Below are 24,482 nucleotides of genomic sequence, written 5' to 3' on the forward strand. Positions count from 1 at the left end.
ATTTTTATTTATAAAAATATCTATATATATATAAAAAAAAAAAGGCATTAAAGTTGCTATTTTTCAATTCCTCTAAACTTTTAATTTATATTAACTACATTTTTGGACCTCTAAAAGCTATTTACAAAAAAAAAAAAAAAATTAACTCTTAATTTTGTGATCCTTAAAATTCTTAAATTTTATAGGCATATATTACATGTAAAATTAAAAACTTTGAGTTATGTTAAACACAAACTCAATTTTATATTAGTAAAGAATTTTTCGAAATTCTTTTTATTATTTAAGGATTATCTAAAAAAAAAAGTTAAAAAAGATATTTGTTTTGAAAGATGATATCTTCCTCGTAAATAAGGAATATGCGATTCTTTTTATTATTTAAGAATTATTTAATCAAGAAGTTAAAATTATATTTGTTTTAAAAATAAAAGATCTTCCTTGTAAACAGAAATCTTTTATCTATATGTTTTAAAGAAAATCTTTTATTTATATCTTTTAAAAAGATCTCGAAGATTTGATAGAGTGACTATATATTGAAGGTCTATGCTTGGTTGGTTCTCGGCATTAATGAACATTCAATTTGAAAGCATTATTTCGAGAGAAATGTTTCGAAGGTACATCAATTAAGATCTATTAATGATTTTACTGGACATCAATTAAGATCTACTAATGATCTTAGTGCGTACGAGTTGATAAGAAATATGAAAGAAGTCACGTATATATATAAGAAAAATGTTTCTTATTATATTAATTTATATTGACTATTATGAATCTTAATAATATTTCTTATCTAAGCTACGAAGCTCTCCAGACATAGGTAGTATTCGTCGAACTAGGTTATCAAAGTTTTCTATGTTATTTTTCTTCTGATGTTTACTTAGCTATTCGCACTATTATTTACTTCATAATTAACTAAAGAACTTTTGGTTCTCTCACACCCTTTTTCACTAGAGAAAAAGGAAGAACACGAGAGGTATGATAGTTGGAAGAGAGAAAAAAGAGAACCGTTTGATTTACTCATGTCAAAATAAAGTGGTGTCCATACAATACTATATCTATCTAAAGTCTTAGAAATATATAAGTCGAGTCTATTTAAACAAAAAATAAACTAATTTTCTATAATAAAAATTTAATTATATAATTCGACCACAATGTCATGTAGTATGTAAAAGGTTTACAAATTGATAACTTATAAATTTTTGAGAAGAGGCTAAAATATTTGATAGGTTATAAGAATATTAAAAAATAAAATGTGATGAATTAGTAACTTGTAATTGTAAGGCAACTCCAAAGATTAATGTGTGGTTAATAAAGGTTAATAATGACTCTCGTCGTTCATGCTTATGTATTAAGATGGTTATATCTAGGTTTGATCTTCCATGGTTTTTAACATAAATATCGAATTGGATCGAAAAATCAATTTTATATATAATAACAATCCAACATGTACAAATCAAACCGAAACACTTACTGAATCAAACCACACAATCCATTTTGTTCGATTTGCTTATCCCTCTTGGACCTTACTTTTTAACTTTTTGAAAGAAAATTATTAATTAAATTTTAGGTTTAAAAAATCCAAATTATTAATTAAATTGGAGGTAAATTACTAATTAAAAACTTGTCATATTTTACTTTTTAATAAAAAAATCGTATCGAACTACTATCTACCCAGTTGAGAGGAGGAATATTGAAAAGAATATATAGAAACATACACAAAAGAAATTGAAGATATAACAAATACAACATATAACTTAGACCATTGATTAATAAATGTAATAAATTAAAATAAAAGAAATGTCAGGTCAATACCATATGAGTGAATGACACTTGTTTTACAACATAGTCATAATTAAAAAATAGATAGGATATGCACTGTGAATCATTTAGAACAAGATAGTTATGATCTACAGTCGTTTTCAGGCTCACATCCTCTGTTATAACCATTGGCTGGATCTCCTAATGTTTTACAGTGACCATCACTGCATTTTGCGTCTTCATCCTTACCGATGGCACCATAGCTAAGAGAGGGGTTTGCGTTTGTTGGGCTTACCATTAACGAACAAACCATGATCATAGCTATCAAAATAGCAAGTATCTTGTTGGTGTTGCTTGCCATTTTGATTTTTTTGGATATTAACCTTTCAATTCTTTAAATTTTAGTTTGAATGAATGGTGAAAAGAACGAGGGAATGGTTTTCAATTTATATTTTCCCTTTGAAACAAACCATACCCCCCATCTATTCCTTTCGCTTGATCTATTTTTAGCATCCTTGGTTTTTTTTTACTTAATTTAGTGGTTTTTTTTGTATGGTTTTTATTATGATTAGGAGGGAGTCAATGAAATGGTTTTTACTTAATTTAGTGATTTGAACGTAGCTTTCGGTATACCTATTTTCGTCCATTCCACCAATTTGTCTGATTAAATTTTGTAGCGTATAAAAAAAAAATTATTTGTTTTATGAAATTCATACTTTAATCATTTGTTAAAATAAGGAGAAAGAGATGCATAAAGATGGGTGCATATCCTATAATACAATACAGTTAAGTATTATCCTTCTCAAAATCATTTGTTAAAATAATTTGGAGTGCTTTCTAAAATGACTTTATTTTAAATTAATCACTATTTTATTTAGAGAATTATTTTCAAATCAACAAAAAGAAACAAAATATATTTACAAATATAGCAATATACTACTGTCTATTTCACTATAGTCTAAAATAGATTTTTGTCTATATTTATTTATATCGTAATAGGCACAAATAATACTCTCTTTTAATCTATACTGAAATAAATTTTGAATTAACCGCAAACCTATAATCATAAATGTCTGGAAACCACATTATCATAAATATTGTTTAAATGTTTGACTTTTAAATAAACGATACTAATTAATTGGTGAAGAGTTACAAATGCCCACATATCTATGGCTTACCATGATGAGTAAAAATAACCGTTTCTTTGCCAAGAAAGAGAAAACACATCTAGTGAGTAAAAAAAGAAAAAGAACCTAATAAGTAGTGAGAAATTCAAATGTTTGTAAGAAAATGACTGAAGATAGGTCTTTATATATAATTGAAGAAGATAAAAGATTATGGAGTCTTTTCAAATCTTATCACTAAGAGGGTGTTTGGGGTTAGGGTTTGGGCTGTGGGGTTGGGTTAGCCCAACCCTAACCCCCGTTTAGGGTTTCCTTAACACGATTTCACTCTTCCTTCGAACGGCGATACGCGTGTTCGTGAATCCGGTTTCCTCCTTCAGCGCAATTCGTCTTCGATTTATCCTTCAAACCGATTTCATTTCGTCCTTCAGCGCAATCCGTCTTCGATTTTTCCTTGAAACCGATTTCATCTTCTTCTCAACCCTTATTCCTCGATATTTTTTCCTTTTTCTTTCTTTCTGTCATCTCCCGCATGGAAACCACGAACCGTTTCGTCTTCTACCTCATGTTTTCTAGGGTTTCTGTTCGTTCATCCAATGTCCGGTCGATTTTGGTTTTTTTCCTTTCATCCTCTAATACACTCGTTCGTTTCGTCTTCTCCCTCAAGTTTTGTATGGTTTCTGTTCGTAATCTTTTGTCCGGTCGATTAGGGTTTTTTCCGTTTCATCCTTTAATCCATTCGATGGTTTCGTCTTCTCCCTCAACCTTTAATCCATTCTGCCCTTGCGTTTTCGCGATGAAACCGGATTTCGTTACGCCGAATCTCTCTTTAAATCTCTCTCATCCGTCTCTCTCACTCCGAAAGGGCTTCTGTGTTCGTTGAAGCCGACGAATTCGTTGGCTCCGAACACGATTTCCTTTTTGGAATCATGGCTTTTGGCTCCTTGAAACCTTCTTGCCGCCGTGGTTCGTTTATGCTCTCGGGTCCTTCGATTGGCAATAGGACAGATTCTTCACGTAGCCATTGGAGCTTGGTAGGGAGGTTTGGAGTTCTCAATCCACTTTTTTTTAAAGCCGATGATGAGTTATAATTTCTGCTGAATTGTTCTCTATTGTTTACCAATGTGTTATGTGTTCTGTATTGTTACCTATGTCTTCTGTGTTGTTCTGTATTGTTTACCTTTCTGTTGTCTGTTCTCTATTGTTTACCTTTGTGTTGTCTGTTCTCTATTGTTTACCTTTATGTTGTCTGTTCTCTATTGTTTACCTTTGTGTTGTCTGTTCTCTATTGTTTACCTATGTATTCTGTGTTCTCTATTGTTTACCTATGTATTCTGTGTTCTCTATTGTTTACCTATGTATTCTGTGTTCTCAATTTTTTAGCTATGTGTTATTTTTTAATGAATGTATGCAATTCCGGCCATGATGAGTTCAAATTTGTGTAATACTCTTACAATTGTTGTTTTTTTTTTTTACAATTGTTTTAGTATTACCTCTCTGTGTACAATTGTTTCATTTTCAAATTTGTTACATTAATTTTCAATTCTTCTATTGTTCTGTATATGTATTGTTTCTATTATTTTGCCATGTCTTATTGCTTTACTATTGTCTCTTCCATGTCTTTTTAGTGTATGGATTTGACTTCACATTTCCTTACAAAATTAATTTCACTCTTCTATTCTGTTTTATTGTTCTGTTACAAAATTTATTTTACTCTTCTCTGTATTCTTTCTGCCCAGTGTTGTCTCTTCTTCCTTTCTGTCCAGTGTTGTCTCTTCCATGTTTTTGTAGGGTATGCTTCTGTTATAGGTTTCAGTATATAGGCTTTGACTATGCTATGCTTTATGTCAGTTGCAGAGAGATAGGGCCTGTATTTTATTGATAGTTGGCTGTACTTTGCTATTTTGGTCTTTATATTTTTGTTGACCTCCCTCCAAGTCCTATCAACTTGCCCCATCTTTCCCCTATATATTGGCACCTTTCCTCTTTTGATTCACTGCATTCTTCTTCCTCTTTGTATCATCTCTGTGGTTTTAAGTTACATTTTGTAAGTTCTCTTCTTCTTTACTGTTACCATGTGTCTTTTGTACCCTCTATGTGCTTGTAACTTATCTTTTGTATTCATTACCGTTACCATGTACGTTGTCTCTTCCATGTCTTTTTAGTCTATGGTTTTTGCTATATGTTTTCTATACATTTCTGTCCTTTATTTATTTTCCTATAACTATGATGGAATTCCATTCATTTTTTTGGAATGGAATCAAAACTCTGAGGCTACTAAATTAAAATCAATCTTATTTTTACGGTTTCCCGATTCAATCTTCATTTGGAGTTTAATTTTTCGTCCTAAAAAGGTATGTATATTTAATTTTTTTTTCATACGTTTTTTATTGTGTTTTAATTACAAATAATAATCATATTCTTCTCTTATGTAGGACGTTGCGACGAAGAAGTTCGAAATTATTTGAAGAGGTACTCTTGTAATAGCCGTTTGTAGGCTTTGATAATGTATTTTATTTTTTTTCGTTTATTTCCGGTTTTGTATAATTTTATAATAAACATTTTGTATATAGAACATTCGGGTTAATTTGTTACATAATGTATCCTTTTAATTTTCTGTTTTTTAACAAATTTTTTTTCTATATAGTAATAAAGTTTGTACAAATGTGTTTGAAGCTTTCAAAATTTAGTACACACGTTCCAAAGTTTAATCACATTTTTTTTTTGTAATTTATTCCAAACCGTTTTAAACATAAATTATAACTTTTATTTTTCTACCAACAAATAATTAAAAAGTGTAATAAAAACTATTGTATATAGAATTGAGAGTTCGTGGCCTTATAAAAAGTTTTGCAAGTTGTAAGAACTATAAAATGGACATAGGTTGAGAAAATAGAGATAAAAAAACTCTCCAACGAAAATGTATTTATTTCTTTCATAAAAAAACATAAATGATATATTATTTATTTCACTTCAAATATTTTGTATTTTGTTAATTTATATTTGAAGATCAAATGTTGAGATTAGTAATTATGAGCAATATAGAAGTCATAAAAAAATTCATATACATTCTAAATAATTAGGTTATGTAGCATATTGTGAAATAATTAGGTTAAAAAAAATATATACATTGAAAATACGTTTTTTCCTAAAAAGAAAAAAGAAAATAGGTTATGTAGCATATTGTGACTTTAAAGAAAGAAAAAATGTTGGTGATTTTCAAACTTTTTTCCCATTCTCGATTCTAATGTTCTTAAGCCTCATTTAATACCAATTTTTATATTTAATTTAAAACTAATGAAACTTCAACTTTTTATAAAGTTATTTTATTCTCACACATTTGTATGAAATTGTATTTTAACCACAAAGTTATTAATATGTTTTCACCACATACTTTTTTATTTTATTTTTACCTTATTTATGTTTCGTTGAATTTTTTTTCCAACAAATTTCATTTCTATTTTTAAAATACTTATTTTAGAACTAAAATAGATTGTAAAAATTGTTGAAATAACCTTCTTTATTGTTCGGTTTTCAATTGTTGAAATAATCTAATTTTTTTGTTCTATGTTTATAGTTTTACTAAATAGGGATATTACTAAGTTTACATATCTTTTTACAATATATCGATATTGTACTAATTTTAAATAGTACATGTTTTTAGGGAACTTTACATACATTGTAATGGATGAACAAACACTTATTGGAGTTCTAACTGCATTCACGTTGGCCCAACGTCAGATTTTACTGACGTTGGAGCTATTAATGAACAACAATAAGCGTCTCCCACATACACCGCCCGATACACGCCATAGAATTAGGGAGCTTGCTTACTTTCGCATGATACACGAGTCAGATCTTGTGTGTCGGCAAAGCACGCGGATGGATAGGCGAACATTCGCAATTCTATGCCATTTACTTAGAAATGTCGCTGGTCTTTCTTCAACTGAAATTGTCGATGTTGAGGAAATGGTAGCAATGTTCTTGCATGTCCTCGCTCATGACGTGAAGAACCGCGTCATACAACGAGAATTTGTACGCTCCGGTGAGACAGTATCTCGACATTTCAACATCGTATTGTTGGCTGTTCTTCGACTGTACGAGGAGTTGATAAAGAGACCTGTTCCGGTAACAAGTAACTGCAATGATCAACGTTGGAAGTGTTTCGAGGTGGGCATCCTAGAAGTTCACTATAATTGACCTTTAGGTACATCGCAGTTAATTCATTGTGTTCCTTTCAACCTGCAGAACTGTCTTGGCGCGTTAGACGGGACGTACATAAAGGTGAACGTCCCCGCAGGAGATCGGCCTACTTTCAGAACGCGTAAGGGGGAAATTGCCACAAACGTTCTTGGGGTCTGTGACACGAAAGGGGATTTCGTTTATGTCCTCGCCGGTTGGGAAGGATCTGCAGCAGACTCGCGGATCCTACGTGATGCGATTTCACGAGAAAATGGACTACAAGTGCCAAAGGGTATATCATGTTTATAATAAAACACCGTCGCTTCCTACTTACCTATTTAAAGTTCATAAACAAACCATTTAATAACAGGATATTATTATCTGTGCGATGCTAGATATCCAAACGCGGAGGGGTTTCTCGCCCCGTACAGAGGCCAGCGGTACCATTTGCAAGAGTGGCGTGGTGCTGCAAATGCGCCAACAAATGCAAAAGAGTACTTCAACATGAAGCACTCCTCCGCAAGGAATGTTATTGAGCGCGCGTTCGGTGTTCTAAAGGGTCGTTGGGCCATTCTTCGTGGAAAGTCGTATTATCCCCTGCAAGTCCAGTGTCGCACCATTCTAGCATGTGCGTTGCTTCACAATTTGATCAACAGGGAAATGACATATTGCGACGACGTTGAGGATGAGGACGAGGGGGACTCCACGTACGCAACGACCACCGCTTCAGAAGACATTCAGTACATTGAGACAACAAACGAGTGGTCTCAGTGGCGCGACAACCTAGCCGCATCGATGTTCACCGATTGGCAGTTCCGTAACGCTTAGCTAAGACAAATTTAGATAACAAGTTTTTTATGACTTCGTCACAATTCTATCGTGTCTAACATGTACTGTAAAAACTAATATGGCCTGTTGCATATGTATTGTACGCGTGCCATAATTTGTATCATGCCTATTTTACTTTGGAGTTTAATGGTGAAATTACTTATGTACTGCATGTATTTTTTCTAATTTCTGATTCTCAGTATGTCAACCTCAAATCGTGCACCGAGACATGTTTGGACGAGGGAGGAGGAGGGGACTCTTGTCGAATGTTTAATGGAGCTAGTGTCAATGGGGGGCTGGAAATCAGATAATGGTACATTCCGCCCAGGATACCTTGCGCAGTTGGTACGCATGATGGCAGAGAAACTACCTGGATGTCAGGTACGAGCAACAACTGTAATTGATTGTAGGATCAAGACACTGAAGCGAACGTTCCAGGCCATTGCCGAAATGCGGGGCCCAGCGTGCAGTGGCTTTGGGTGGAACGATGAAGAGAAATGCATCGTTGCGGAGAAGGAATTATTCGATAATTGGGTTAGGGTATGGAATATAATTTAAACGTCACACAACGTTCACAATTTACATTTAGTAAACAATTTTTAAATTAGTACTCATACGTCATATTTTTTTTTCTGCCCGCAGTCGCATCCTGCAGCGAAAGGACTCCTGAACAAACCATTCCCGTATTACGACGAGCTTACATATGTATTTGGTCGCGATAGGGCGACCGGTCGGTTCGCTGAGACATTCGCGGACGTGGGGTCTAACGAGCCAGGTGGCGGATATGACAGATTTGATATGGGGGATGGAAACGAGGACTTCCCGCCCGTGTACAGCCAGGGAGTTGACATCTCGCAGAACGATGTACGTGCATCCCGACCTTCTCGCGCTTCAGAGGGTAGGACCGGATCAAGTGGATCGAAGAGGAAGAGGGGAAGTCAGCGAGACTTCGAGCTTGAAGCGATACATCTGGCGCTCGACCAAACAAACGAGCAACTCAGGCAGATTGCGGAGTGGCCAGCACGCAACCTTGCAAATGACAACCACGTGCGCACGGAATTTTTCCGCATATTGCGTGAGATGCCAGAACTTACGAGTTTGGATAGGGCGTTATTGCAAAGACATCTTTTGTCTCGTATGGACGACCTTCGGGGTTTCGTACTCATGCCTGAGGATGAAAGGGAGGGCTTCTGTAGAGTCCTCCTACGAGACATAGAGAGATAGTTTCTGTTTGTAGTGACCTGTGTTGCTTATTATTTCGTTACGTTTTTTTCTGTATCATGTATTCGATGGTTTATGCATTTTATATTGTCAAGAACTTCTTTTCTTCATTCCTAATGTTTATTTTAAATGAAAGAAACTAGTCACAATTTTCGAAAAGCGTTATAACGGCTATTTATATAGGTTTAAAATTGGATGACTTCGCTATCGCCCATTAGAAATATTGAATAATTTTTTTATCTTTATAAGAAATTAACTGTAATAAATTTATCACAATATGTTCATAAATTTATTTTAATTTGGCCAACTGTATATATTAATTTAATAACATTACACATACAACAAATAAAATAGGAGAATAATACGGATTCGAGGATTTCGTAAAAAAATATGCAATAATTTTTTTATGATATTTACAATTGAATTTAAAAATATTATACCACATAAAAAATTAATTAACCTAACCCATTTAACAATTTTCCCAAATAAAATTTATCACAAAATCCACATAAACCTACCCACCTAACCCTTCCCCCAAACACATTTTATCATAAAATTCCCATTAAACTACCCACCTAACCCTTCCCCCAAACACATCTTATCATAAAATCCCCATTAATCCTCCCCACCTAACTCTTCCCCCAAACACATTTTATCATAAAATCCCCATTAACTCTTCCCACCTAACCCTTCCCCCAAACACATATTATCATAAAACTACCTTTTTAAACCCTTCCCCCAAACAAGGGTTATGATAAAACTAGGTTTAACTTAACACTAGTTTTATCTTAACACTAACCCTTCCCTAAATCAACCCTTCCCCCAAACGCACCCTAAAATATAATTTCATAAATATTTGAAATTAAATTATTAAACTAAATAGATAAAACTTTCATATTCTAACCTTTTTTTATCTCTTAAGTAGAAAAGATAATTTTAAATTTTAATGATCAATCTTATCATAAACTATTTGCTAATAATGTAACATAATAAATAAATAAATAAAACTATAGTTTCATCACAATAAAAATAATAATAAATAACATAATGATGGAAATAAAATCATAAAATATTGAATCCTAAAGAAAACATAAAATATTGTACTAAGGAATCATATAATATTGTTGTGTGTTATAATTACATATAATTAAGAATGGTTAAAGAATTCAAAGATACCAATTACATCAATTTCATTGCATTTATCTTATTTTATGAATAAAAACAAATCTTTTTTTTTTTAATTTATTTATTTTTTAATTTTCATGGATCCTCATAACCTTGTCAAATATAAATTATAATGGAACTATGTAAATGTATCCTCATTCTAATTTTTTTTTTAAAAAATCCTAAATTTTAATGGTAAGATTTTTGATTCATCGTATTCAATTTTGAACTTAAATTAAATATTGGCAAATTTAGATCATACACCGTTCTTCAAGATTAATGTCAAAAAGTTGTGATATTTATAATGTTTGAAGTGAAACTTTGATGAAATTATTCGTGTACAGAGACGTATTTATACCGTTCAAAGTAAAAACAGATATTTCTTTCTATATAATAATTGAAAAAATATGATGGTAAAAAACAATAAACAAATAAACAACCGGAGTTTTTGCCGCTATAAAAAAAAACACCATTCAAAATTTACATTAACCTAAACATAGTTTAATTAAAGTTGTTTCATTTGGCAATTAAGCATATGAATAATCTTCTAAATTTGGCCCTTTTAATCATGCATAAATTATTGCAATATATAATTGTACTGTTTTTTTTTTCCTTCTTCATACCCTATATATTTTAGGATATATATATATATATCATTTAATTAAAATGTTAAAATTTACATAGTTGAATATAAATAAGAAATTTATGTTCATTCAATAAATATTTCTATTTTCTCATCTTAGGAGTTGGCTTTCATATTTGTTAAAAAAATAAAAAATAAAAAGAGTAAAAATGTCATCTTGGTCCTTATATATCGAAGTTAATTTTATTTTAGTCTTTATACCTTCAAATATTTGAATTCAATCTATATTCTTTTAATAAAATTTGAAAATAATATCTTGTTAGTTCAATATAATATTTTTTTAAAATAATAAAGTAGTCTTTTTGAACTTCTGCATCTTTTATTACATGAAAGTTATTACTCACATGAATTCCTCGATATGCAAATATTTTGAAAAGAAAATTATGATAATCGACAAATTTGATGTAATTTTAGAATCCATTCATCGATAGACTTTTATGAGTGATATCGACAGTGTCTGTTATCATCGATAGATTTTGAAATATTACTATATTTATAAAAAAAAAAAGTTAATGTAAGTTATTAAAAAAGAGAAAAAACCAAAAGATGTTTGAAGCTTTTTGAAATATCTATTTCGGTCCTTATACATGTTTGTTTTTGAAAACATAGTCCTTTGTACGTTATACCTGAAAAGATATTTGCAATTTGGTCCCTATTAAAATAAAATTTGAATTTGCATAAAAAGGGTGATGGGGTTGAATAATTTTTTTCCAGCTCAACGTCCTACAGTCCCACCGATACTGACGTGGCAGTCCACGACTGGTCTGTCATTTTCCTTTCTCTCACCCCCACCCTTCTCTCTCTCGATTCGTTGCTTTCTTCAGCAGGAAAGTCGAACAAAAAATTTTGAGTCTCAACCCTCAAAAAAAAATTTCTCCTCACTTTCTCATATTTTTCCCATTTCTCTCTCTTCTTTCCCTTTTGATTTTCATACTCTCAAACACAATCATGGCCGTTGCGAATTTTTCATCATCTTCTTCCAGATAAGTTTTTCCCTCTTTGAGCTCTTTTTTCTTCATCAATGTCGCTCCATTTTTCAAACCCACTTAGGGTTCTGCCTCTTCTTCTTTCCCATTCACTCCCAAACCCTACTGTTTCAAACCCCTTTTGACCTTTTTTGCTCAAATGAAGTAAAGGGGTTCTTTTTTTTTTTTTTTTGGTTTAGTCTGACCCCTGCTTGATTTCGACACCCAAAATTGTGGTTGTGGTGATTATTGATTTTGTTTGTGCATTTTTTAATTGAGAACAAGAAATTTCACTGAAATGTCAGGCCCTCCGAGAATCCGGTCTATGAATGTGGCGGATTCCGATTCACGACCGGTTCTTGGGCCTACTGGGAACAAAGCGCGAACTGTAGAGACTAGAAAACCTGGTGTGAAGCCATTGAAGAAGCTTGAGAAGCCTCGTCAAGAAGTTGAATCAAAGGACAAAAGGGTGCCATTGTCTCCGCCTCAATGCGTTACAGTTCCATCGGTTTTAAGGCAACAGGATCGCCACCAGGCGATTCTCAATCTGTCAATGAATGCCTCGTGTTCTTCGGATGCGTCGTCTGATTCGTTTAATAGTCGGGCGTCCAGTGCAAGAGGTACGAGACAGCGTGGTCCGAATTTGAGAAGGAAGCAATGTAGTACGGTTAAGGGGGCTGACAAGGCTGTTGAAAAGGTTGGTGTCGAAAGTGTGGCCGTGGTGGCGGATACAGTTGGTTGCTTAGAGTCCAAAAAACGATGTGCTTGGGTAACGCCTAATACAGGTACTTGTACATTGAGTTTAAATTTTCTGTTCGTTTCTTTTAGCTAAAATGGGTTAAGATAAAAATGGTGTTCTTATCTTGTCTGCGTTGCCATTTAGTCAGCGACTAAGTTATGAGCATTGTCAAGTTGATTATTAAATGAAGGATTGAAGTTCATTATATCAATGTGGATTCTAGTAGTGTTCTTTTCATGATTATAAAGGACTACAGTCATAAGATGTCGAAAGTTTGAGCAAGCAACATGCAGAGCATTTGCTGTTCTGATTGGCTAGGTTCATATATCTTGAGTAGTTGATTTTCATCTCATTAGTGGTTTTCCTCTTGCTATCTGATACGGCTCTTCATTCCTCACTGTGCTCTTGTACACTCTTGGAGAAATCTAGCATCGACAGCCACAATGTAGAAAAACATTTTTTCATCCATCAACCATGGAAATAGATTCGACCCCTACATAATTTCCCCAACTAGTGAGCCTTTTCTACTTCTTTCTTCTCCATCCTTTTTGAGTTGTGATGGTAAATTTCAAACTGAAGATAATAAATCAAGGCTGATTTATATGCTATGTGTTACTGGACTGTGTGCTGCCTTAGCAAGTTTGGCCTCAAGTTACCTTTTAATTTTTGTTTTTCAAAGTGATCATCTTGTTAGTATCGAGACCACTTTACCTTTCGAAACTTGAAATCTTTCGTTTATTAAGATAGCAGATTATTTGTTATTTTATGGTTCACAAAATTAAGTTCGTGACTAGCTGGGGCTCCAGAGTTAAAGAAATGATATAGCTAAGTATCTTATTGATGAGAGTCGTTTCACATGTTTCCCTCAAGCAGGTTCATATTATAGCTTACAAATTGGACTCTCTCTTCTCTCTAATATAATTCCATTTCCTAATGCCCCCACCTCACAAAAATTTATCTTCTCCATCCTAGTGACTGTTCCAGCTTTTCTTTCATCACAAACTTGGACAACATCTTTAAATTTTACCCTTTGTTCGTGGACTTTATGTCTAGTTTTTCATTAAGCAAATGTGGGATTGAAATGCTGAATGTAATGTGCACCACTCAGTATGTTGCTGGTTTTCACTAAAATTGTTTACGCCTTCCTTTAGGCTATGGTTGCCAATTTCATGACTCATCCAGAATCGAGAATTTTTGCTCTATCTCTCTAAGATCTTTTCAATTTTGTTTGGGGACCTAAGAATGATTGTTTTTCTCTTTTCACTAGATCCATGTTATGCTGCTTTTCACGACGAAGAATGGGGAGTACCAGTTCACGATGACAAGTGCGTAACTTTACGAGTTTCATATTTTCTTTATTTCTATATTTGCATCAAATTCCATTCACTTACTTTATCTTTAATCGCTAAAAAATCCCCCACTTGCAGAAAATTGTTTGAATTGCTTTGCCTATCGGGTGCATTGGCTGAACTTACATGGCCTGCCATCCTCAACAAAAGACATCTATTTAGGTATTACTTTACTGCTGAGTTTATTATGTTTATTTTTTAGCATTGAGTGTAGTGTTATCATTTTATTCAAGCAATTACTTCAATGGTATGCTAATGTGTACTTAAGGGAAATTTTTTTGGACTTCGACCCAACTGTCGTTTCGAAATTAAACGAGAAAAAAATGGTTGCTCCTGGAAGTGCTGCTACTTCTTTACTGTCAGAACTCAAGATTCGAGCTATCATTGAAAATGGTCGTCAAATGTGCAAGGTAGATGCCAACTCTTGCCTCTCCTATCGAATTGTATATTAGTTTGCTTTATTGCATAAAACAGACAAATATGTTGCCTATGTTGAATGAATGCGCTCTGTTTGACAATTCTTGTCTTGTCTGGCATGCAAACACACAGTCGCTCCGCTCCCCTACCCATCTAATGATTTATAACCTGTCATATCGTTTACCTTTCCATTTAATGCAGATCATTGTTGGGTTTGGTTTCTTAAGTTTTTAATATGTCTTGTTAATAATGTCTAATCACAAACCAATGAAAGAGAGAGGAGAAGAAATGTCTTTAATAGAGGTGTTTGGCCCACTGGCTTTATAAGTCGATGTGATACTAATCTTCACTTACTTCAACAGCTATGTAAGTTTGCACATTTATCAAGAAGCTTCATCTTTCCCTCTCTCTTCTTTATCTCTAGTGTTCCTAACTTCAACCTAAACAACTCTACTTCAAATACAGACTTCTTAACTCCAACAGCTTAACTTCATACTTCAAAACTCAACTTACCGTGCGAAACAGTTTCTAATTTTTATCTTTACCTCTTTCCATTGTGGTATAGGTAATTGATGAATTTGGTTCCTTCAACGTGTACATGTGGAACTTTGTGAACCATAAACCAATCATCAGTCAGTTCCGGTACCCACGTCAAGTCCCGGATAAGACATCGAAAGCAGAGGTGATAAGCAAGGATCTCGTAAAGAGAGGGTTTCGAAGCGTAGGACCAACAGTCATCTATACATTCATGCAGGTGGCTGGGTTAACTAATGACCATCTCATCAGTTGCTTTAGGTTTACAGAATGTATAGAGACACAAACAGCAGAGAAAGGAGAAAGAGATGGTGAAATGAAGCTTAATCCTAATGAGAAAATGCCAGAGGCTTTGAAAAACTTGGAACTATAAAAGAAACCATTGGTAGCTTTTGAACCTTGCCTCATTGTAATTAGCTTCCAGAGTTCTTTTTTCTTTTCTTTTCTTTCTTTTTTGTAATGATGGCTTGTAAATTCCTTGATGGGATCCATTCGCCACTTCTTTCAATGGGGTAAATTTTATCAATGATTTTGTGTATAAACTGAATTGGATACAGAAGACAGCTAGAATGAGTTCTGTTGGTCGTCTATTACTTCAAGCAATGTGGTTGGTTATTTATATTTAGAATTTATATTTAGAACCATGATGTTGGTTCCACTTCTACTTCTAACATGAGCTCTCATTTTGTTGGTTTTTTTTTTCTTTTCTTTTTCTTTTTACAACATGTGGAATGGGGAATCGAATCTTTGATTTCGAATCCGTTGAGTTCTTGTTGATATTCATTTGTTGCTATTTTGAAAAAAAGTTGCACCTTTTGCCTTTTTTTTGTTGATGGGTTCATTTCCCCTCTTGGATAAAAGTTTGAAATTTAACCTCCAAATGATTTTGTTTAATTTCAGAAATTCTAACACATTCGAATTCTTGCTCAAAATTTAAAATCAACGGAGTTTTTCGGGAGGAGAAATGAACCCAAAAAAATGGTTTCAAAAATAGAAAAATTGATGAACTTTTTATATCCCATAAAACAAAATTAGATAAAATTCATCGTACTTGATTTTTATATAAAATATAAATATTTTGTTAAATATTTTATTCTTTAACCATTTAAAAAAAATTCAAAAGTGCATCTTTTTTTAGTTTTTTTATTTGTAAAATTTAAAAAAACTAAAAATAAAATCAAATTTTTATAAACAAACTAAAGTCAAAATGCTAAGAGCTTTAGCGATAGTTTTTATTTGTAAAATTAAGCCTATAAACTCTATTAAAAATAAATTAGAGGCTCGCAGCATAGAGTTTTGGAAGAAAAGAAAACTATAAATTTCAAATGCTATCGAAAAGAGAGAAGAAATAATTAGTTTTATGGGACTAAATCTGATGTAGATTATGTTTGTTGATCATTTTTGTTTTCTTTCTAAATCTTAATATATTACTGTCACTTCCCTTTTTACTTCTTATTAGCAAAAAGAAAGGAAGCACTGTTGTGAGTCTCCTTTTGTAAGAACTAGGAAGACAACTAAAGGGGCACTTAAAAGCTGCTTTTATAAATACTTTTCTCTTTTAATAACAATTAAATTTAATGAAAACTTATTTCGTTTTCTTCTTTTTTTATTTCTAATTTGCTTTTTTTTTGAAACACTGATGTGTTTAATGATTAAAGTTTCTTGTACTCAAAAAGGGTAAAAAAGAAAGAAAAGAAAAATGAAAAAATTAAAGTTCACTTCCTATGAAAAGTATGAAAAGTGAACAATGATTTGAGGTGATTAATAAATTATAGATTTAATCTCTAAACTTATATATTTATAATTTTGTGTTAAGTAAATCCAAGGAATTTTAATTTCTTTTTTCTCTTTCAATTTTTTTTTTTTTTTTTTTTTTTTTTTTTTTTTTTGTATCTAATAGGATTCTCACATGTTCAACGTTTGGATATAAAATTAAGTTTTGTTCAATAAAACTTATTAGACAAACACAAAATTTAAACTTAAAGAATCCTAAATAACACAAACTTATTTAGAGACTAAGTAATTTTATCAGTATAACGTTGAATAATAAAGCTCCTTACATGCCATAGGTCTAAACCTTTACTCATGCTCAAATTTTATACTCAAGAAAACCCAACAGTCTCAATTTCAAGGGAGATCTTGCAAGCTAAAGGACTAAAATGTGTACACTATGGATCATCAATGAAAGGAAAGTTTGCTGCAGAATCAAATCACATACGGATCATAACAATTTACAGGAGGCTTTTGCAGAACTTACTTGCATTCATGATGTTTAAAATAAGAACAACTCATTACAAACATTGAAGGATTAAAGAGATTATTTCAATTTATAAGTTGCCCAAATTCTAAGCATACATTTTCTATATAACTAAGATTCAAGATTGAATTTGAATGGAATCTGCTGGTTGAGTAGAAGTGGGAATTGGGAGATGACCTTTCTCTTGTAGGCTTTTAACGGTGTCGTATAGACACTGCTTTGCTGGAGTGAACTCCAATCCCAACTCCTTCAGCTTCTTGTTTGAGAATTTGTATGCTTTCTTCCTTGGGTTCACTTCATCTGAGCACCTGAATTAAACACAAATGCACATGTATGAATAACATATTCTCGTGAAAGTACGTCACAATCGGACTTTAAATTTTAAGGTTCATAGTATAAGCTTGTTTACGTTAGAAATACACAAAAACTACTTGAACCTTCCAAAATATTTTACTATTAGAGTGTGTTTGAACGTGATTATTAAATAGTTAATATCACTTTTGAAACGTTTAAAACCACTTCGAAAACATGTTTTCAATAACTCGAAAACAATCTTGATGGTATGATAATTGCATCTAAAAGTATAAAACCAAACGAAATTTCTTTTAACGATTCTCAAAATCGCTCTCAAACACATTAATATACTACTCGTGGTGTCTCTACTTCACCTAAAAGACATCTTTTTATAGTCTGATCTTACGGAACAACCAGCATGACCTTACAACACTTGAGTATCAAGAAAATTTGTAGGAAATCATTCATAAGTAGGTGATTACCATGGATTGAAACTATGTCTCCTTATTTTAGTACAAGCTCAACCCATGACGGTTACTTCACCTAAAAAGCATTTAAAAACATTTTGAAGTATTTTTTAAATAGGCAAGTAAATATAATGTTGATGAAAGACTTTGACATTTGGAAGAAATAGAAAGAGTTTGAATATGATGGTATCATACCCAAAAGTCTTCAAATCAAGGCTGGTGTAGACGTATGAAATAAACTAATTATAACAAAACAGACTATAGACTTTAACTCAAAGACTTTGAAAACAGAGAGGGAAAAGTAGTAATGGGATCGGTCAGTCCAACAATAAGTGATAAGGATCACAAGGGGAGGGGTTGGTGAGAACCTTTCAGCACCACAATTATATTTCAATATTCTTGATTGGTTAGTTAAAAGAGCCATTTGTGATCCATCAATTTCTTTAAGAAATTAAAGTTAGCTGCTTATATCATTGATCAAATATTCAGAGTTGGTATACCTACTACCACCTCACTTAACCCCTAGAAAATTCCAAAGGCATAATTCAAAGTTCTTTTCTTCTACTTTTCCTTATTGAACCATGTTTCTTCAATTTTAGTACAGCCTACTTTTGTCTCGATAGATAAAAGTTCCCAGTATGTTCATCGACTATTTAGTTTCTAATTTGATTTTTTAATAGATAAATTGTTTGGTAAGAATTCCTTGCTGTGACAAATTACATTTTCTAAAAGAGAGAAATTATTTTTAAAGAAGCATAGTCAAATTTTAGATAGCAAACAAACGTCTTTTCAAAATATTATTTTTTTTTTTATTTTATTAACTTTTAAAAGTTTCTAACTTAGTAGATATAAGAAAAGAACGTTTAGAGATGTGTAGCATTCTTCTTAAATTTTATATGAATCAAATAAATTCAAAACTCAAATATTCATATAGTAAACTTAGGGTTAGTTATTCCTATAGGGATGAGCATAATTCATCCACTCTTAACACTCTCAATGGATAGGTAGAAAGTTCAATTTTTATATCGCACCTTCTCTTTTATCTAAGAGAAGAGAATTTTTTGAAAGTTATGATGCTAGGTAGCAGAAATAATAGGTCATTGCATGACTACAGTTCGTATCAATGTTGCACTTCTAAATTTGGGTCCTCAAATCTTTATCTAAATGATACTATTTTAATTCATTTTCTTTTAAATAAGACATGTCAATTATCACCAACTTATATATTCGCCATAAGTCATCACTTGCACAACATTCTAACAATAGATTAATTTTTGACATACCTATATCATGTGGCATAGATGTTATATTTAATAAGGTGTAAATAGTTTATCCATTTTACTATCATACCATTTCCTTTTTGAGTGGTGGTTACATCTTCAAAACTCCTATAAAATTAAATAGATTCTTCATGGATCAAATCAAACGTATAGATTTTACTTTCAGGTTAATTCTTACTTGGTAGGAATAGGATATTCCGGGAACAATTTGGCCAGAATCTCAACAACCTCCCCTCTATGAAGCACACTCTCGGCGCACAGGTACCGGCCGGCGGCGGAGGGAGTCTCGTACACAAGGATATGAGCTAGAGCCACATCCTTCACATGCACATATGCCTGAACGGAATTGGCGTAAGTCTTGGCCGATCCAGTCAAGTATTTCAGTATATGAATTATGCTCGCGTTAATGGTGGATTGCAACAATGGCCCTAGCACCAGCACTGGATTCACCACCACCAAATCCACCCCCTTCTCCTTCGCAACCTCCCATGCCGCCTGCTCCGCCACAGCTTTGCCATAACAATACCAATTCTGCAAATCCCCCAAATTCAATCGCAAAATCTCAGTTCATAAATAATCAGAAATTAGTGTTTAAGAACACTTTAGTTAGTCATAATTAATTATTAGGAAATTGAAGGAGATTGTACCTTTGTGTTCTTGCAGAACTCGAGATCGCTCCAACAGGACTCGTCTACGATGTCGTCTGGACCACGGTTAGGGTCCATGTAGACAGCACCGATAGAGGAAGTGAACACCACGCGATGGACATTGGCTTCGGCCGCCGCGATTATGACGTTCTTTGTGCCGTTGACCGCTGGTTCCACCATTTGCTCCTGTAAAAGTTAAAGAAAACCACAACCGCCATTCTTGTCACTCTCCCAAACCCAAAGGATGGCGCAAAGAGGGAAATCATCTAACAATCATTGACAAAACAAATGCATGTAAAAAAGTTCTTCTTTTTTTTTTTTTTTTTTTATTTTATGTAATTAAAATGGAAATTTTAATTTTTATGAGATAAGAGAAGTGTACCAACAAACGTAATTCATGGGATGAAGTCAACTGTCTTTTTCAGTAAACGTTTAATTAGATGACTTGATTAGTAAGCTTGATGATGATGCGATCTAACTTCTTCCATAACTTTTCGCATTTCTATTGTCGTCTCAACTATACCATATATATTAAATAAAAAGTTTAACTTGATAATCTTTCCTTTTCTAAAATTAATAGATTATTTATGGAAAACAATTTTTTTGTAAGATTCTTTTTAAAAATATAAAAAAAGAGGTAAAATATTTATAAGAATAATTTCAAAAACAGCACAAAGATTCACCGTCTAATATAACAAGAATGTTTCCGTCGACAACGCCGGCAATACCTCAAATTTTATTATACGGGCTATAAATAAATAGTTTGATATTTTGTTATATTTAGAAAAATTTTCCTTTTTCTAAAAACATTATTTTAAATGACTTTCATATTTTGTTATATTTTTTTAAAAGTATTTATGTACATAATTTTCTTAAAATTTTGGTTATAAGTTTTTTTTTAAAATATATTATTTTTCAATCTCATTTTTAAAAAAATATCTTGAAAAACGCCTCGAACTTTTATAAAATGATTCTTTTCTTTTTCCAAATTTAAACATTTTAAAAGATAATCCAAATACATTATAAGTTTACGACTATTTTCATTGTATATACCATTTTATGAATTCTTCACAGCATATACCATTTAAAAATATTTTTAAAAATTAAAGTTAATATTTGAAGACCAATAATAATTATAATAAATAAGAATTTGAAATGGTGTTTTTTTTTTTCATCCACCTTAATTTTAAGTCAAATTTTGGAAACAAATATAAATTTTTAAAATTAAATTTATTTTCTATGTATGGTATTTTTACCATAGTTAACATATTTTTTCCAAAGGAAGATAGTAGAATTCTTTATTAAAGTCAATAGATAAAAATAAAATTTAATTTTTTTTATAAATTGAAAGTTATACAAATAAGAGTGAATATTTGAAAGTCGATTTAGATACATATACATATTAATTTGAAGTACTAAGCAGCAGTGATCACACAAACATACTAAAGTTGTGGGCTAAAGGGGAAATTTGTAGAATTAAATTTTTTGATGATAAACAAAACACACAGGAGGAGAATGGGAAAAAGACACGTCATGTCATGGGTATTATGATGTATTTGGTGTGCGGTGGGGCCGAGGCCAACAAATGATAATGAAACCACGCATGCACTAAATAAAGCAATATATCTTCTTTTTGATAGGATTGCCATTTTCTATATCCAACATTCTAATTTTCCCGGCAAAACCAAAAATAAAATCGAACGAGAAAAATGGCGGAGAGCAAATGACTAACCGGATCGTCAGTCACAGGCGATGCCGTATGGAAAACGCCATCGCAGCCGTCGATCGCCGCTTTAAGGCTTTCGAAATCAAGAAGATCCGCTTTATACAAACTCAACCGCTCCCCCGCACCTTCGAGTTCTCTCAAATGCCTGTTCTTCGGATCCTCTGTAACAACAAAAGGAAACTCCTAGTAATTAATAATCCTGCTCAAAACCGAGAGGAATTTCCGACATTAATTTCACACTGGAAATAATACATAACGAATTAGGTTAATTAAGTAATAAAAAGAAAATCTCTAACCTGGATTTCTGAGAGTTCCTCTTACGAAATAGCCTTTCTGGAGGAGGAGTTTGACGATCCAAGAGGCAATGAAGCCACCGGCGCCGGTGACGCATACGGTGGAGGGGTGAGATGAAGAAGTGTCAACCGGCATGATGGTTATTGGATTGGAGAGAATGCGTGTAAGTAAGTGGAAAAGGTTCGGTGGAACAGAGAGAAAATAAGGAAAAAGTTGAAAAGGAAGGAAGAAGAATGTTGAAGTTTGAACTCTTTGGTCCCATTTTATAACAAAAAAGGAAAAATGTTTGATGCAATTTAACCGCTCACCTAACACCGGTAATTCTAATTTTCATTTCTTATTCTTCTTTTATAGGGAAAAATAGTTTCGTAAAATCACTACCTCCACGTCATCCTTCGACTATTTTCAAATATAGTAAAATTAAATCAAAATATTTATAAATAAAATAAAACATTATTTGTCCATCACGAAACACTCTCGTAAACTATATCGATAGTATCTATGAATCTCTATTTATTAATATACGGTCACATTTATTATATTTATGAATAATAAAAAAATCTATTACATTTGATTTTGTAAATAATTGTCAGTTTTATCATTTTTTACTCTTACTTTTAAGAAAATTAACGGTTTTGGTTTTGATAATTTTCTTTTGGGTATGTTAAAGTAGTTTTCTTTTTCTAAATAAGAAATTAATAAACTATTTACACTTTATAAAATAAAATTACTAAAATAATGATTGATAATATTTGTCAAATGTTTTATTTTTGACAATTTTTTAATCTTAAATTTCATTTGTCTGTTTCATTGATGATGCCAGAGATAGAGAATTAACCTTTAGTAATAATTTGATATCAATTAAGATATATTTATTTTTGCAAAATTCTTAGATTAGCTTTTTGTGTATTAGAAATTCTTTGGGTCGTGTCAAAAAGAAAATATGTTGATTTTATTTGATGTAATTGTTTTAATGTGTAATGAATTGCGATCTTTATTTTTATAAACATATATATATATATATAAGCATGTTGATTTTATTGTTTTAATATGCTAATAAATTGTAATTATGATTATTATTTTCATAAAGATATTTAAACATGTGGATACACCACTTGAGATGTCACACATAGAACAAGTGGATTTTAATTCGTTAATTTTTTAATTTGACCACTAAATATATTAATAAAATAATCAAATTTACATAAAAAAAATAAAAAATTTTAACCAATTACTTACACTCTATGAAGCAAAATCACTAAAAAAAAAAAAAAAAAGGTTTACACTTATTTTTCTACTAAATGTAAATGTTTTTTTCAAACATTCTATTTTTTTAAAAACAATTTTTCATAAAAAAATGTTTAATTATTTATTTATGAAAGAACTAAAAACTTTAATATATTTAGGGTCATATGATTTTAAAATTTAAATACAAAATGGAATATTTTTAGTACTAGGAATTTTAGAATTAAGGATTATAATGAATATTTCGTCCCAACGAAAGAATAAATGCATGCTAATTATTGTTAAATTAAAATTTATTTAACATAAAATTGAAATTTAGGAAAAATATCGCTAACTTTTCGGTACCTAATTAAAGTTATAAAGTTGATGGGTAAGTTATTAGCAAGTATTGGAATAGAGTTATAAGAAAATAAAATGAAGTTTTGTTAGGAGTGATAGAGTGAAAAATCAATTAAGGAAATGAAATTTGGAATAAAGAAATTAGATAGGAAAAAAAAAAAAGGGATGTTTTTATGTTGTGATGGGAAATGCTTTGAGTTAGGGCCACAATAAAGTGAAGCACATTGATAAGATGGAGTTGGTGGATGAGGAGGAAGAGAGAAAAAGAGAAATTCATGGTGTGGTTGAGAAGAAAATTATACATAATGATAATAATAATAAGAGTTGATTTTTTTTTTTTTATTTAATGGACCCTAATTGGCCAAGAAGCCATTTGTTAGAAAAGTTTGGTAAATCTATGTTGGAAGGTGGGAGGACCAATGAAAATTAAAAATAGGGTTGTTTTTAGGGTTGTATGAGTGAAATCGGTAAATCGATGGTAGAAAATTTGACGGTATAAATGCATAATTAAGAAACGTTTTCGAGAATTGAAAGTTGTTAGCTATACTAAGGTGTGTGTATCTTCGTTTTTTGTGGTTTGATCATAGAAACTCTATAGTTAAATGTGTTTAATTTAAAACAATTTTGATGTTTGAGAATCTTCCGGGTATTTTCTTAAAAAGTATGTGCGAGTGAGGAAAGCTAAATAGGAAAATTATTGTAAATTGTGAAATTGTTAAAAGTATTTATAAAATAGAGCAAAATTTCAGATTCTATCGACGTAGATAGGAACTGGTAAATTTTTATCGATATTGATCAATGCACTGATAGATATTTTGGTTTATTTTACTTTATTTAACATTTTACTGTATATAGATAAGTATTTTGGTTCATTTTTTATTGCTTTATTAGTGGTTCAATCATAGAAACTCAATAGTTAAATGTGTTTAATTTATAACATTTTGTATGTTGGGCGGTTTTCTCTGAACGTCCTCAAAAAAAATTTGTGAATGAGAATAAATTAGTATGTTGA

At 31.8% G+C, this 24,482-nt stretch overlaps 2 protein-coding genes across 2 annotated transcripts; one reads left to right on the forward strand and one right to left on the reverse strand.

Annotated features, from left to right (window-relative positions):
• The first annotated feature begins 11,736 nt into the window (after nucleotides 1–11,736).
• On the forward strand, nucleotides 11,737–15,540 carry LOC103499838 (uncharacterized). Its single transcript, XM_008462957.2, has 5 exons — nucleotides 11,737–12,667; nucleotides 13,889–13,946; nucleotides 14,049–14,132; nucleotides 14,239–14,380; nucleotides 14,953–15,540. Exons 1-5 carry the CDS (start codon nucleotides 12,181–12,183, stop codon nucleotides 15,292–15,294), a joined length of 1,113 nt encoding a protein of 370 aa, XP_008461179.1. The 5' UTR covers nucleotides 11,737–12,180; the 3' UTR covers nucleotides 15,295–15,540.
• Nucleotides 15,541–17,163: 1,623 nt separating this feature from the next.
• Nucleotides 17,164–22,138, reverse strand: LOC103499837 (cinnamoyl-CoA reductase 1-like). Its single transcript, XM_008462956.3, has 5 exons — nucleotides 21,889–22,138; nucleotides 21,599–21,753; nucleotides 19,867–20,052; nucleotides 19,398–19,750; nucleotides 17,164–17,486 (listed from the first exon to the last, which is right to left on the reverse strand). Exons 1-5 carry the CDS (start codon nucleotides 22,019–22,021, stop codon nucleotides 17,297–17,299), a joined length of 1,017 nt encoding a protein of 338 aa, XP_008461178.1. The 5' UTR covers nucleotides 22,022–22,138; the 3' UTR covers nucleotides 17,164–17,296.
• Nucleotides 22,139–24,482: the final 2,344 nt, after the last annotated feature.

Source organism: Cucumis melo, chromosome 1 (genome assembly GCF_025177605.1).
Source record: "Cucumis melo cultivar AY chromosome 1, USDA_Cmelo_AY_1.0, whole genome shotgun sequence".
Taxonomy (NCBI): domain Eukaryota; kingdom Viridiplantae; phylum Streptophyta; class Magnoliopsida; order Cucurbitales; family Cucurbitaceae; genus Cucumis; species Cucumis melo.